Genomic DNA, 15,943 nt, shown 5'->3' with positions numbered 1-15,943 from the left:
TGTATACATGAGTTGTATCTATAGTCATGAGGGATATTGGCCTGTAGTTTCTTTGGTACTGTCTTCATCTCATGTTGGTATTAGGGTAATACTAACTTCACAAAATGAACTGGGAAGTGTTCCCTCCTCTTCTATTTTCTTAAAGAGACTTTACAGAATTGATGTAATTCTTTAAACATTTGGTAGCGTTCTCCAGTGAAACCACCTGAGCCTGGAGATTTCATTTGGGGGAGTTTTTAAAATATACAAATCCAATTTCCTTAATAGTAATGTAGTTATTTGAATTATTTATTTCACATGGGTTGAGTTGTGGTAGCTTGTGTTTTTTGAGGAACTGAGAATTTATTCCTAACACTAGTCATCTGTCTTCTCTCTTTTTTTTTGGGGGGGGGGGTGGTCAGTCTTGCTACAAGTTTGACAACATTATTGATTTTCCCAAAGCTCTGTTTCATTGATCCTTTCTGTTTTTTTCCTGTTTTAAAAACCACTGGTTTCTGCTCTTATCTTTATTCTTTCTTTCCATCTACTTGCTTTGGGTTTATTTTGTTCTTATTTTTGGAGGTTCTTGAGGCGGGAACTCATATTATTGACTTGAGATTTATTCTCTTTTCTAATATAAGTATGTAATGCTATGAATTTCCCTCTCAGCACTGCTCTACCTTCATCCCACATATTTTGGTATTTTGTATTTCATTCCTTTTAAATTAAAAAAATTTTAAACAAACTTCCTTCCTCCCTTTTCTGGATAATTGAATACTTCAGTCAAGTCTCTACGAAGGCCCCTTGTTCCCAGCACCTGCTGGAGTCAGTCAATAGATTCAGGGCTGAGAGAGGTAGCAGCTCACAAGGCTGAGGCTGAATGAGAAGGGCAGCAGGGAGGCAGCCTGGTGAGGGCTGAGGGTGACTGAGGATAGCAGCTAAGTGAGGTGGTGGAATGGTGGGGTTGGCAGACTGTTTAAATAATGGTGGACTGAGATAATAAATAACTATATTGAGGATAATGGGAACAAGGTTTCTCACTGAGCAAGAAAAGACTTACAGATATGGAAAGGGAAAAAACTAGAATGACTCTGTAGTGCTGGAATGGAATTCAAGGTTTTCAATAAGTAGAGATAGAAATAAATATGAAGTTCAGTATGTGTATATATAAGCATGCACACATACATATATACACACATCCATGTCCTAGCTCTGCCCAGGGAGAGAGATTGGGAGTGAGACACCCTAGGAGCAATGGGCATATCTAGCACCTGAATCTTGGTTTCTAAATACCTTTCTTTTTTTCTTTTTAACATCTTTATTGGAGTATAATTGCTTTACAATGTTGTGTTAGTTTCTGCTTTATAACAAAGTGAATCGGCTATACATATACATATAATCCCTCATATCCCCTCCCTCTTGCGTCTCCCTCCCATCCTCCTTATCCCACCCCTCTAGGTGGTTGCAAAGCACCGAGCTGATCTCCCTGTGCGATGCAGCTGCTTCCCACTAGCTATCTATTTTACATTTGGTAGTGTATATATGTCCATGCTACTCTCTCACTTTGTCCCAGCTTACCCTTCCCCCTCCCCATGTCCCCAGGTGCATTCTCTACGTCTGTGTCTTTATTCCTGTCCTGCCCCTAGGTTCAACAGAACCATTTTCTTTTTTTTTTAGATTCCATATATATGTATTAGCATACGGTATTTGTTTTTCTCTTTCTGACTTACTTCACTCTGTATGACAGACTCTAGGTCCATCCACCTCACTACAAATAACTCAGTTTTGTTTCTTTTTATGGCTGAGTAATATTCCATTGTATATATGTGCCACATCTTTATCCATTCATCTGTCAATGGACACTTAGGTTGCTTCCATGTCCTGGCTATTATAAATAGAGCTGCAATGAACATTGTGGTACATCACGCTTTTTGAGTTATGGTTTTCTCAGGGTATATGCCCAGTAGTGGGATTGCTGGGTCATGTGGTAGCTCTATTTTTAGTTTTTTAAGGAACCTCCATATTGTTCTCCATAGTGGCTGTATCAATTTACATTCCCACCAACAGAGCAAGAGGGTTCCCTTTTCTCCACACCCTCTCCAGCATTTGTTACTTGTAGATTTTCTGCTGATGGCCATTCTGACCAGTGTGAGGTGATACTTCACTGTAGTTTTGATTTGCCTTTCTCTAATGATTAGTGATGTTGAGCATCTTTTCATGTGTTTGTTGGCAATCTGTGTATCTTCTTTGGAGAAATGTCTGTTTAGGTCTTCTGCCCATTTTTGGATTGGGTTGTTTGTTTTTTTGATATTGAGCTGCATGAGCTGCTTGTATATTTTGGAGATTAATCCTCTGTCAGTTGCTTTGTTTGCAAATATTTTCTCTCATTCTGAGGGCTGTCTTTTCATCTTTTTTATGGCTTCCTTTGCTGTGCAAAAGCTTTTAAGTTTCATTAGGTCCCATTTGTTTATTTTTGGTTTTATTTCCATTTCTCTAGGAGGTGGGTCAAAAAGGATCTTGCTGTGATTTATGTCATAGAGCATTCTGCCTATGTTTTCCTCTAAGACTTTTATAGTGTCTGGCCTTACATTTAGGTCTTTAATCCATTTTGAGTTTATTTTTGTGTATGGTGTTAGGAAGTGTTCTAATTTCACTCTTTTACATGTAGCTCTCTAGTTTTCCCAGCACCACTTATTGAAGAGGCTGTCTTTTCTCCATTGTATACTTTTGCCTCCTTTATCAAAGATAAGGTGACCATAGGTGCTTGGGTTTATCTCTGGGTTTTCTATCCTGTTCCATTGATCTATATTTCTGTTTTTGTGCCAGTACCATACTGTCTTGACTACTGTAGCTTTGTAGTATAGTCTGAAGTCTGGGAGCCTGATTCCTCCAGCTCCGTTTTTCTTTCTCAGGATTGCTTTGGCTATTCGGGGTATTTTGTGTTTCCATACAAATTGTGCAACTAAATACCTTTCTTTATTAAAAGAATCCAGAGTTCTGTAGGTAAAATGACCCTTCTCCCTCCATCCCTCTCTCTCCCTCTCCCTCCCTCTCTTTCTCTATCTCCCTCTCCCCTTCTCCTCTTCCCTACGCCACCCCCTCCATATCCTCTGGAGCATCAATTCCTGGACAGCAATAGAGTTTTATCTCTTTTGTCTTCTGTATATCCCCATACCCTAAACAGTTCCTGGCACACGGTAGGCAGTCAATAACTGCTCCATGTATTAATGAATGAACAAAGGCATGAAGGAAGGGCTGCAGGGAGTGACGAGGGAGGCCAGGCAGCCACACCGAGAGGACCACATAAACCACAGCAGTTCTGCAGGACCCCAGGAGAACTTTCATCAAGACCAGCCTGAAACAAGATTCTGAGTGGAAGCCCTTGAGTTTTCTGGAACATTTGTGGAAGCAGAGGGAGACGCCCCTGACCCCAGGGTGTGGTGGATCACACCCCTCTGCACCACCCCATGCATAGCCCACTCCCCTGGAACCCCTGGAATATAGTGTGTGACACAGACCCAAGAATGAATGACTTGAACAAGCCAGGTCTGAAGTGCAGCCGGGGCGGAGTGGTCCCTAATGACCCTTGTACCAGTGGCCCCTTCCCCAAGGTCATGGGAATCTCAAGCACTAGGATGCTCTTCTTAGTGATCTCAGAGGATGCTGACACTTGAGAGAAGCAGCTCAGCTGGGGCTCTCACTTCACGAAGATGCTTTCAGCGCCGGACCAAAGACAACCCTTGTCATCTCAGAATCACTCGAACCAGAACGGGCCGCCTGCCGAGGCCCTGCCCAGGATCCTATCAAACTCCTCCTGGATGATGTGTCAACATCCCCGAGGCCCGGCTGGCTGGGCTGCCGGACAAGGTGAGGGCCTCCAGGTAATCCCTCCAGACGCCCAGTGCAAGGGCCCCGCCGGGCACACAACAGGCACTCAGTGAGTGAGCGACTGTCCTCTCAGGCGTCCTCCCCAGGAAGAGCGGAGATGCCACATTACAGATGCTTCCACAGAAGGGTGCTTCTCCCCCTCCCCACGGCCCCCAGCGTCTCTACACAAACATTTTGACACCGAAGGGCAAGGGGAAAGGGCAGACACCCCCGAAGAGCCCTGACTACCGCCAAACCCGAGTTCCAACTGCAAAGAAATCATTTTAGAACTATCTACACAAAACTATCGTCTCAGAACAACCGGCACAAACTCTCCCATCAGGCACATTCACTCTTTTGCGACTTGGCAGGGGAAGTGTTTACCTATCGTGCACAACAGTCTCGGGAGAAGAAGCACATCGGCGACGAAGTGATGACTACAGATCCTCCCCAAACCTCCAGGGGCGGGTGTGGGTGGCGGGGCTCTGGGTCCCATCTGCGCTTGACGGAGTTCGACATGTTTCTGCAAAGCGTCGTCCGCCTTTAAAATACCTTCCCAGGAAAACGCCCAGCCCCAGCGGGCACCCAGGCTCCACGGAAGGTGATTTATCCCACCAGACCTTCCCGCTTCAAATGCCACCAAGCAGGAAAAAACAGTAAACTGGCTTTGCCTGGCTCCCTGCCTGGGGGCACCAACCCATAGGAACCACATCAAGAGGCCCTGTTCTCTGATTTCTGGCTGCCTTTGGCCAACGGGGAGCCTAAGGAAATGGGAGGGAGCGCCGTCAGGAGGTCGGTTCTCTGCACAGGTGGCTTCTCTCCATGACCCCTCCTACCTGGGTTCCATTCTGCCCTCTCCCCTGGTTCCTCTCGGCCTCAGGGCTGTCACAGCCCTGGGTCCTGCACTGCCCATCATGGGTGCCCCACACCCTGCGGCCCTTTGGTGATACGCCCTCCTGGGACCATCCTGGTGAGGTTTCCACCTATTTCCTGGGTGTGTGTTGGGGGTGACTGGTAAAATAGCCCAGACAGGCTCCTGGGCCCCAGCAGACTTGGGGAGGGTGCAAGGGACCCCAGAGGCTTCCCACACAGGACCCACTCTAAGGACCGGACACGACGTGGATGACACAACAGATGCCCACAGAGCAGAGCGACTCGCCCCTCCCAGACCACTCCCACTGCTGCCCTCCTTGCCATCCGTCTGGCCACGCCCCCGCCTGACGTGACCCCTTCGCACTGCCCCCACGCCCCCCTCCAAACCTGCTCGCTCCCTGCCGAGCCCCGCCCCGGGCCCCTGGACACGTGAGTGCCTCGGGCCCTGAGACACAAAGCTCCTGGGAGACAGATGTCCCTGATCCAGAGCACTTTGAGCACTTCCCTTTGTGTGATGACCACAGCAGGGGTCCTCAAGGTCTACCTGCAAACTGCTCGGTTTCCTCCATCAAACAGCCTGGGGCAGGAGAGGAAATAGCTGAGCTGGCAGCAGGGGAAAGGCCTAATCCGGGAAAGCCTAATCCCGCGCGAGCGCTGAGGGTCTGCTGAAAGGCTGGCCCTGGGAACGGAAGCGGCGGGTGGCAGTGATCCACTGCCAGGGCGTGTTCTCTCACGTGGGCTCCTCCTTCCTTCTCCCGGGGGCATCCCGGGGGCCCTTTAGGAGTGAGATGCCTCCTCGGTGCTCCCTGGAGGGTCTCTGCGAGCAGACCCTCGTGATGCCTCCTGCGTGCCTGGATGGTCAAGAATGATGGATGCCTCCGGACCTGGGCAGGGCTGGCCGAGCCAGAGGTTCCGTCTCTGCTCAGCTGTGACAGGCTGCTGCTTCAGCCATCGGCAGGTGACTCTGGAACACGCACGCCACGTGCAGGTGCTCTGGTGGGCAACCAAGGCTGACACAGCCCCGAAGCCCAAAGTCTTCAGCCGGCCCTGGGAGATGCGTTTCCCATACAAGCGGAAAGGGAAATGCACCACAAGTGCGTCCTTTGCTTCCCTGACATGGAGCATGGGCCCCAGAGGGTCCCCTCGGCCCATCCCGACTGGCCTGCACCCTGCCGACTGCCCATCCCTGATGTCCTGGCCCTGCTGGCAAGGGGAGGAGGCCAGAGGCTGAGAGCTCAGAGGTGTGCGAAGCCCAGACTGTGGGGCATGACATCCTTGCCACGTGGCAGCCACCTGCCCTGGAGCAGCGGGCAGGCCAGAGCATCCATTACAACTCTTACTTTTCCTTCTTTCTACTCGAGGGGGTGTGCAACGTCCCGACAAAAGCCCGAATGTGTTTGAGCCAGAAAACCACTGACCCCTTGTCCCCAGCCTTGGCCCAGGAGGGGCCAGCCTCGCAGGAGCTCTGCTGCCGACACATCCGCTTGTTGGTCCTGCCCGGACACGGGACAGCCATCCCGACCATGTGAACAGAGGAATCAGGGGTCCGACCGCTGTCCTGCTGGCTGGAGCAGATCCAGGCCCCGACATCAGATACAACAGTTCCTGCACTCAGCGGGACTGTGCCCCATGCTATGGGGACACAGAGGCTCACAGGGCGTGGTCCTGGCCTCGGGGCTCGTGACCCTCCAGGATGCTGGGGCACAGTCTTTGTACCTTTGCGCAGTTGAGAGCTGCCTCATCGTGAGAGAATGGCTGCGGGGGAGACTGTCTCCAGGGCAGAGAGAAGGGGCCGAAACCATCTGACCTCGAGCAGGTTGTAAGGGCAGAAGAATTCACTTGGGGGAGCCAGGGGGGCCCCTCTGTCCTCCAGGGTGAGAGAGGCCCACGGGTAGCAACTGGGGAAAGGACGTCGTGTGGGTTAAGATATCGTGTAAGAAAAACCCAAGCTGTGCATCCATCCCGTCCTCGAGCCCCCTGGAGATCAGCAGGAGGGGAGGCTCTGAGGGTCCCACGGCGCCCACTGTCTCGCACAGCGGCCATGCAAGGCTGCTCCAGGCGGGCAGCAGGTGGGTGCACCTCACACTGGCCCCTAATTGTTCCAGACAGCCGTAGGGGCACAGCTGGGCAATCTAACACAGAAGACTCCAGCGCTTGAGACGGGGCAGCTAGGAAATTCCAAGTGTGTCTTTGGAGGCGCGTTGTCTTCCTCTGGCCCGTCCCCCGCCCCCCACCCCACCTCCTTAACTGGCTCACGCAGCCCTGCATCAAGCAACCCGGGCACGGTCGAGACCACGGCCCCGGGGGGCTAACAGGAATGAGGGCGGCAGGCGGTCCGGACCCCGTCCCAGGCACCTGTGAACGCTCTCTCCTTGGTCCTCAGAATCCTGAGAGCGGCACCAGCCCCCGTGTCGCTTCAGATCTGCACCCTGACCCCACCAGAACCTCTCCCTGCCCTCATCACAAATACCGTGCAGAGTTCCACACCCGAGTCAAAACCTACCCGGCCTCTGTCCTGGGCCGGGCAACAGGGGCATCTCCCGCCCGCAGACCGGGGACAAAAACCACAGTCACCGTGCGGGTGATCACTGCTGGGGGCCTAAGTATTTCGGGTGATGGAGAAGTGAAACGTGTACGGTGAGCCATATGTAAGAAAGACGCAGAGGGCTCCGATGGCTGAGGACAGACTAGGGGAAGGACAGCGACAGGGAGGGGTCTGTATGACACAGACCTCAGGCCCAAGTGGTGGGAGAGGTCGCCCATCACTACTGTGTCCAAAAGCTGAAATGCAGTAGACATGAAAGACAGAAAGCACCCTTCCTCCATGGGTGTATCTCTTACAGAGGGAGGACCCCTTGTCTGCCAGCCAAGCCCAGGCGCAAGCCCTGTGGAGGCCTGGGTCGGGGCTCAGAGCAGGAGGGACCCTGGAGTTTCCCAGGAAGGAGAACAGCGGTTTGCAAAAACCACAGCGACGGGGAAGCACCACAGTGATGGATGCAAAAACCGCCGAGGAGTTTCCTTACAAGCCAATAAACAGCAAAATGAAAGGAAACCCCCCAAAACGCCCAGACCTTCACAGCCTTTCCTAGGGGAGCCTTCTGACTCTCAGGTTTCATCCAGGTAAGTAGACTACTTGGGCTTTGGAACAGTGTTTGAATGGCCTGGAATTTTAGCCACCAGTAATGACTCGGCCGAGGCAGCTGCAATGAATAAGCTCTTTCTGCGTCCTTTCCCCCCGTGTAGGACTCTGGGGTCCCTGAGCCTCCCCGCCCAGCGCTCCCTGGGGGAGTATCCGCCCCAGCGCAGGGCCTGGGTATCTTTACACAGACCCTCAACAAATGCTCATTTCCTAAATAACTTTGTCAACCAGCGTATTTATTGAAATTTCAGAGTATAAATGTCTGAAGACCAAAAAGCTGCCAGGGCCCACCCCCCACCCGCCGCCGGCCGCCCGGGCTGGGGGTCGGGCGGGGCGGGGCCGGTCCTACCTTGTTGTAATATTGCATCTGCACAGAGTGCCACCGGCCGTCACTCACGCCCCCAGGAACCTGTGGCGCCACCATCGTCGTGGTCTCACCTACGGGGCGGGCGGAGGTCCAGAGAGAACAGAGGTGAACAAACCACTAAGGCTAAAAGTCCTTCCAGCAGTCTGGACGAATGTTCTTTCCAACCACCGGGAAAACATTTTTAACGGCTTTGTCAATATTTTCAACCTACAGAGGCAGAAGCACACTTCAATGATCCCCTAGTTTGTGGAAATTTGAGCTGTGTCTTATAAACAACGCTGCAATGAACAGCTTTGTGCGTTCTGGATTTCTCCCACGGGACGGATTCCCAGATGGAGAACCAGGGAATCGGCGAGTCAGCACGCTTGATGGCGCTGCACAGGATGGGGTGTTTTTTTGCTTTTTTGACTGTGCCGTGAGGCATGCGGGACCTTAGTTCCCCCAACCACGGATCGAACCCACGCCCCCTGCAATGGAAGCGTGGAGTCCTAACCACTGGACCGCCAGGGAAGCCCCAATGGGGTGGTTTTAAACAACCAAGTGCCCAGGACGTGCTCCGAGGGCGGCTCCCTCCTGTTCAGGAGGCTTTACCTGCCGAGAAGGTGAGCTGCACCTGCTCGTCCACGATCTCCAGGGCGATGAAGTCGTGCTTCTCGTTGAAGCGGCCATTATACAGCAGCAGGGCGTTCCTCTCCTGGGTGGCAAACCTGGGGGACCAAGGGGAAGCACGTCACACAATGAATGAGCCCGGGGTGGAAGGTCTGCAGGTGGCCTGGAGGTGGGGGAACAAGAGGCTGCCCAGGGCAACAAGCCTGGCCAGAGTGGGCAAGAGGATGAGTACGCCTGGCAAAGACTCTGGTCCCCAGTACTCTTTTTTTCACAGCAGGAGTGGACAGCCCGTAAAACCTGATTAGCAATGTTCTCTTCTGGAAGAAGCAAAGCAGATTCCAGGGGGCACTTTGGTTACCACAACCTGTACAGGTGAAAAGATTCCACTCGCGCGGTGCTCTAGAAGGATGCGACACAGCCACTATACTAACTGGAAATATTTGGACAGTAAACACATGCAGTGCACACATCCCACGTACACGCCCCAGGGCACAGAGATGTGGGTGTTGACCACCACCTCAGGGCCTATGCCCCTCATCTCCACCACCACACTCCAGCCACACTGCGTCCGGTTGCTCCCAAACCCTACATTCTTCCCTGCCCCCGGGCCTTTGCACCTGCTGTCCCCCCGTGTGGGGTATGATCTTCCCTGACTCTGCAGATCTCCCAGACATCACTCCGATTGTGCTTTCCCCAACTCACTTTATCTAAGTTGTGCCCCTCACCCTACAGGCTATCACGCCACTCATCTTACTTCTGAAATTATCCTAATTATTTGTTTGTTTATGAGAACACATGATCCTTTAAGGGGACAGATGATGACTCCCGTTCACTGCTGCAACCCCGACACCAAAACAGGACTTGGTCCACACAAGCGCTTGATACCGATGTGCTGAATCCACGGACGGATGGCGGCCCACGTGAACCAACAGACGCGTGGAAACGCAAGACTTGTGAGACTTGAAGCACTCGGAGTAAAAAACCACACTCTACAAGAGACAGCCTCAGAAATCCTTCTCCCACCCCGAGGAAGCCTCTTCCATCAGACCCGAGGGTCCCCGACACACCAAGTCACCACAAGGCTTCCTCGACACCCTGGTTACAGAGAAACCACAAACCTTCGGAGTGAACTCAGGACTGTTTCCTGAGCTAGCTGGATGTCTCTCTCATCGGAGATTAAGTGGGGGGAAATTCTTTCCTTTGATTCCAGGTTGGTTTATCCGTTTTCATGCGGCAGGAGTCTGTCAGAACAAGCCTCAGGCATGTGACCCTAGCCTCTCCCTTGAGTTACATAAAATTGACATTTCCCGCCCAGACCTTGCACCCCCTCGGTTTAGAAGTCAGCAAGCACTGATGACAAACTCTAAAGAAAAAATACCTGCATGGCAGAGTGGAAGCTCCGGGTGTGGAGTGCGCAGGTAGAAGAAGAGCTGAATTAAGACTGGGATCCACTCGACCCCAGGCTCGCTTCCCCTTGGGGGGTCTCACTGTTGTGGGTTTCTCTTTGGACCGAGGGGGGTGGTCAGTGCTGAAATGGTCCTCCGGGCAGGCACCACGCACTGCTGGGAATGGACGATCTAACGATGGGACCCAGGGCCACAGGGAGGGTCTGAACAGCACAAGTAAAAAGGGGAAAGGCCAGAAACAGAAGCCGAGGCCTGGTGAGGGGCCAGGGGAAGAGAAAGAACAAAGGGTGGCAACAAGGAGGCTGGGACCAGGGAGCTGAGGCCCCCGGGAGCCCAGGCCCTTGGCAAACAGAAACCAGAAAGAGGCAGCTTCGAAAGAAACCACCTGAAATAAAAGCCCGGGGCCATGGGCTTCCCTGGTGGCGCAGTGGTTGAGAGTCCGCCTGCCGATGTTGGGGGCGCAGGTTCGTGGCCCTGGTCCGGGAGGATCCCACATGCTGCGGAGCGGCTGGGCCCGTGAGCCATGGCCGCTGCGCCTGCGCGTCCGGAGCCTGTGCTCCGCGGTGGGAGAGGCCGCGGCGGGGGGAGGGCCGCGTACCGCAAAAAAAAAAAAAAAAAGCCCTGGGCTGGTGCCCCAGCCCACCTCTCTCACAGTATGCCCGTCAGGAGGCAGGAGGCCCAACTCCTTCCAGGCCCTGCCCAGAGCAACCGCAGCCCCGACACGGAACCGTTCCCCTGCTCAGGTTCTAGGGGTGCTTTCTATGATTTTGCTTTTGAAGCTAAACTCCCTGATGTGGCCTCGGCCCCGACCTTTTAGCCATCATCAGGTGTGTCGGAAATCGTCCATAAATTGTTGTCACGTGTAAGCATCTACAATACTAGATTTGACAAGCAAGGGGACACGCGCTACATCACGTGGGCACTTAATTAAACACGACTGTTCTTTGGTTTCTCTGAGTCTGGAGCTGCCAGACTTCCTTTGTTGGTTTCCAGCACATCTGCTGGCCGCTGTGTCCATGGGCCCCACCCCCAGGACTCTGGTCACCTTTCAGGTCAGCCTCCTGCAGCTTACTCGCTGCACTGCCTATGACAGAGGGCTGCCGGCCACGCCCAGGTGGTGGGTGGCTATGGCCACGTAGACACCAAAACCACATGCCATCGACCTGTTTGCCAGAAGACACAGGGCACCTCTGGTTTGGGGGGACGGGCACCCACAGAAGCCTGCTGTTCTCAGCATCCAGCCACGTGGGGCACAGAGTGGCCAGGGGTCCCAACGAGGGGCCCTCCTTTTGGAGGCTGTGCCCACGTGGTGGCCTCCTGAGCACAGGGCTTAGGGGCAGAGGGCGGGGACGTGGTGTTGCAAGCAGGCAGGGCCAGGACCGGGGCCTGGTGCAGAGGCCCAGCTAGAGAAACGGGAGGGCAACAGCACGTACCAGCTCACGTGAGTCCTCACAACACCCCTGGAGAGGGAGCCTCGTCAGCCGCTTTGCAGGGCGGGGTGGAGCCCTGCACCGTGCACCAAAACGTGGGCAGCCACCCTAAAACAGCGGCCCAAACCTTCAAACTGCCCTTAGAATCAAACAGCACTGCAGCCTTGCAGCCGGGCCCAGGGGGCCAACCGGAGCTGTATCTCCCATGCCTCCCTCTTCCAAGCTCCCGGGAAAGGGGGTGGTGCTCTAAGGATCAGAAACAGAGCCACAAGCAGGGCACCCGGCGTGCACACGGGCTCCACGGATGACAGCTGCTCTTGCCATTTTATTAAAGCTGGTCACCAAGGGAAATTCAGGAAGAGGGCAGAACGTGGGAAACACCTGCAAATCAGGACAAGCGGGCCCTGGGCCCGTATCCTTTACGGGGGGCAGGGGCCAGAGGGAGGGAGGTTAAGAGCACAGGTTACAGGCAGGGCCTGGGGGTCCCACCGGACAGCCTATGACCTTGGGCAACTTTTTCAACCTTTCTACCTCAGTTTCCTCACCTGCGAGATGGGGAGAACAGTGATACCAGCTCTCAGGGTTCTCGTGAGAAGGAAGTGGGCCTGACAGGTGAGGTGCGAGAGCAGTGCCAGCACAAAGCCCAAATGTGGCCGCTGAGCGATCCACGCTGAAGTCTGTGATGAGTCGGGCAGAGACCAGGTGGTATTTCAGCAGGGACCAGTCTCTCGAAACAGACGTCCTCCAAGAGGACGCCGTCTGCACCCCACACAGATGTCTGGGCCCAAGAATGTACCAAGGGGCTGAAGCAGGGCAAAGTGGGTGCAGGGGTCTGCCTGCCTCTGCAGAGCTCCCGGCAGACACTCCAGGCCACTCAGAATGCCCGGAATGTTCTCCCTCTGCAACTCAACCCCCTCCCACCCCCCACCGGGCCAAAGAGCCCCTCCTCTGGGAGATCGGGAGCCCCCCGGCCAACGTCTTGGGGCCACAGAGGGGAGCAGTGGGCGCTCATGCTTTGTGAGAATGGAACTACCAGCCAGCTGCTCGCCTGGGCGCCTGCGTGTCACGACACAGGACAAAAAGCCCAAGGAGGGCTTCCCTGGTGGCGCTGTGGTTGAGAGTCCGCCTGCCGGTGCAGGGGACGTGGGTTCGTGCCCCGGTCCGGGAAGATCCCACATGCCGCGGAGTGGCTGGGCCCGTGAGCCACGGCCGCTGAGCCTGCGCGTCTGGAGCCTGTGCTCTGCAACGGGAGAGGCCACGACAGTGAGAGGCCCGCGTACCGCAAAAAAAAAAAAAAAAGCCCCTGAGGAGCTTCAGGCCAGTGGGTGGACAGGCACAGAGAGAGAGCTGGACCTCTGCACAGTGATGAACACGGACATGGCAATCCTGGAGCAGAAGCCCGAAAGCACCGGCCAGGGAGCCCGTGTGGCCGTTTAAAGGTTTCAAAAGGACGTGCATCTGCTTTGGAGACTTTAGCCCAATCAAATCACCTGACAACCAGGAAAAAAAGTCAGGATCAGGAAATCTGGCATGAGTTCACAGCCCCAACCAATGATCTAGTATGAAGGATGGGTTTAGAGCAAAAAGATCTGAGCCGCAATGTAGAAAACCCACCAACGACTCAAGCCCCCATGTTACCCAAGTGCCCTCATCTGGACCTTTCTCTAGGGGCAGTCAGGGTGGACAGAGGCCTGATCCTGCAAGCAGGAACATCAAAGGCTGAAGGTAGCAGACAAGCAGGCAGTGACCAGACGTCCAGCCGGAGCTGGAATGCAGGTATGGCCCCGCCTGGGTCAGGGGGGCTTCCTGAAGGAAGCGGCAGCCGGCAGACGGGCCGGCAGGGGGGGGCCGAGGAAATGCCTCTGCAAGGCTGGGCAGGTCCAGAGAATCACGAGGTGAGGGTGGCCATGTCACAGGATGCGAGGTGCCAGAATCGAGGGTCACCAGGGGTCAGCACACAGGGGGCCACCCTGTGCCCTATTAAGAAGTTTGGGTTTTGCCCCAGGTGGCAGGCAGGCCCGGCAGGCCTGTCGGACAGAGATCCACCTGACCCAGGCTGAGAGCAGATGCCACCACTGCTGTTCCACGGGGGAGAGGGCGGTGGCCCAGGCCAGAGTGCTGGGAACTGGGAGGACAGTGGCGGGCGGGGGAGACATGAGGTCAAGGGACTCACAGGACCTGACCGAGATGGGAGGGGAGGCGAGACGGAGGAGGACTGCCGGGGGGGTTTCACATCAGCACCACGCGGCGCCTGTTGGCTACACCGCACCCCTCACCTGCTCAGGGTGGGCAGCCCCGGGAGAGGAGTCTGCCCCATCTCTCCCTGAGATGCCCTGTTCTCCAAAGGGCAGCTCAGAGGGAGCATCTTGTTCTGGGGGACACAGAAGGCCGCATTCCCCTAATGGGCCCCTAAACGCTGACCAAATACAAAGTACACCCTGTACTACTAAGGTGAACTTGATAGACGTCTTTACAACGGAAGCGATAGATTTTTAAAAGTTAAATTAAATCTAAATTCTCTTGGAGAAAAAGATGCAAAAGTTAAAGAATGGCCACAGCACACAGTCAGCCTGCTTCCTCCTGTTACGGTTAAAGAACCAGCGCGGAAAGGGGTGAGGCCGCCCGGCCGCCCGCCCGCCCGCGGTTTCCCAGCAAGCTGGCGGCACAGCAGGAGCCTACGCTGAGTCTCATTCCCAAGCCTGCTGGGCCCTTTCCCTCCACCTTCTGGCCACCTGGGTGGCAGGGGTGCCCACGTGGTGGCAGGTGAGTGGGACGGGGGCAGCCGGGGGTCGGCTTCGTGGGCATGTGAGCTGGGCGGGCAAACAGGGCACCACACCTGCTAAATGCTCTGTTGTCACCAGCTGGAGATTCTTAATTTTTGAACCCCATCCTCAATTTGCATGGGGTCCTACAAATTAAGTGGCCGGTCCTACAGCCAGCGCTGGCCAAGGTGACTCGACTCTCAGAGGCCCCGGTGGACGGGGGTTGTTGTTACCGGACGGAGGGATGCGCGGAGACACGAGGCCACCTCGCGACCTCCAACCACAGGAGGCGTCGCGGGCACGCGCGGGGACTCACGCGAGGGCCACGGTGAAGTGGAAGCGCTGCCTCAGGCCGCGGAAGGTGACGAAGGACTGCGGCGGGAAGCTCCTGGTGGCCACTTCGCAGTAGGGCCTCTCGAACGCGCCGGGGGGGCACACGCAGTGGAAGCCGCCGATGAGCAGGTTCACGCAGGTGCCGCCGTTCTTGCACACGTCGTTGGTGCAGCGGCCGGAGCGTGCGTTCACCTCGCAGTGCTCACCTGGGGGACGAGGGCGGGAGGAGGTCACACTGTGGCCTGCTGGGGGGAGGGGGGCACTGCTCCCACCCAGGCTGCAAACGCCGCTGCAGAACCAGCTGCTAAACCCAAACCCGGGGGCACGTGAGGCCTCTGGGAACCACCCTGGAGTCGGGCTACGATCAGACGTGTGCCATTCCCGCTGGCCCGAGGGCACCCAGCACCCGCTGGGCCGTCTAAGGGTGGCGGGGCAGCGGGCTCCCAGTAAGCACCCCAGGGGGTTCCTCGGCCGAAGGCACCAGGTGGCCAAACCACTCCAGCCCTGTCCCTGTCCCGGGCCTGCCGGGGTCCCCGCCCTCGGGGGAGTGGGGGGACCAGGGCAACGTGCAGCTGTGAACACTTCTGGGCATCCAACCCCTTTCTGAACGCCCCACTGGCTGAGCCTGGCTCCCTTATGAGAGAATCACCTAGAAAGAGGATGACGAGAAGGCCTCGTGCCCTCCCCGCACGCTTGCCCGCACGACGACTGGCCACCTCCGGGCCTCGTGGGAGACTCGGGAGCAGGTCAGGGTCACTCTGGCCCAGGGCCTCCCGTGTGGCCTCCTCCCTCCCCCACTGCCCGGCCGGGCAACGCTGGATTCCAGTTCGTCTTTAATCGTGTCTGTTCCTCCCACTGGCCTCCAACGTCCTCTCTGTGGCCTAATCCCTCACGACAGGAAGGTTCTGGAAGCTTCCACATAGAAACTGATCAGGCAGCCCAAGCTGACCCCCGAGGCCCGTCAGACCCAGAGTGCCCACCGCGGCAGCCAGCAGGGGTCTGACTGGGTGATCCTCGCTCCCTGGGACACAGCCCGGACCTGCCTCTGTCACAGGGTAGACGTTGCCAGCCACCCACAGGCCGGCAGCCCGACAACCAGGAATTCCCCAACTCCCACCAGTATGTGTCACCAGTTTTGACTTTTAAATGAACGCGTTTTAAAATAAAAGTACTACATT

At 55.5% G+C, this 15,943-nt stretch overlaps 1 protein-coding gene across 1 annotated transcript in view; it reads right to left on the bottom strand.

Annotated features, from left to right (window-relative positions):
- Positions 1 to 15,943, bottom strand: part of CELSR1 (cadherin EGF LAG seven-pass G-type receptor 1) — a 138,211-nt gene that overhangs the window by 52,044 nt on the left and 70,224 nt on the right. The window contains exons 3-5 of the mRNA XM_024737368.1: positions 14,749 to 14,971; positions 8,817 to 8,932; positions 8,208 to 8,296 (exon numbers count right to left, since the gene is read on the bottom strand). Coding sequence (XP_024593136.1) covers positions 8,208 to 8,296; positions 8,817 to 8,932; positions 14,749 to 14,971 — 428 coding nt within the window. The remainder of the gene's footprint in view (positions 1 to 8,207; positions 8,297 to 8,816; positions 8,933 to 14,748; positions 14,972 to 15,943) is intronic.

The sequence above is a fragment of the Neophocaena asiaeorientalis genome, unplaced genomic scaffold (assembly GCF_003031525.2).
Source record: "Neophocaena asiaeorientalis asiaeorientalis breed wild unplaced genomic scaffold, Neophocaena_asiaeorientalis_V1.1 scaffold242, whole genome shotgun sequence".
NCBI lineage: Eukaryota > Metazoa > Chordata > Mammalia > Artiodactyla > Phocoenidae > Neophocaena > Neophocaena asiaeorientalis.
The sequence above is the reverse complement of the archived record's forward strand: the minus strand, read 5'-3'. Positions and strand labels throughout refer to the sequence as shown.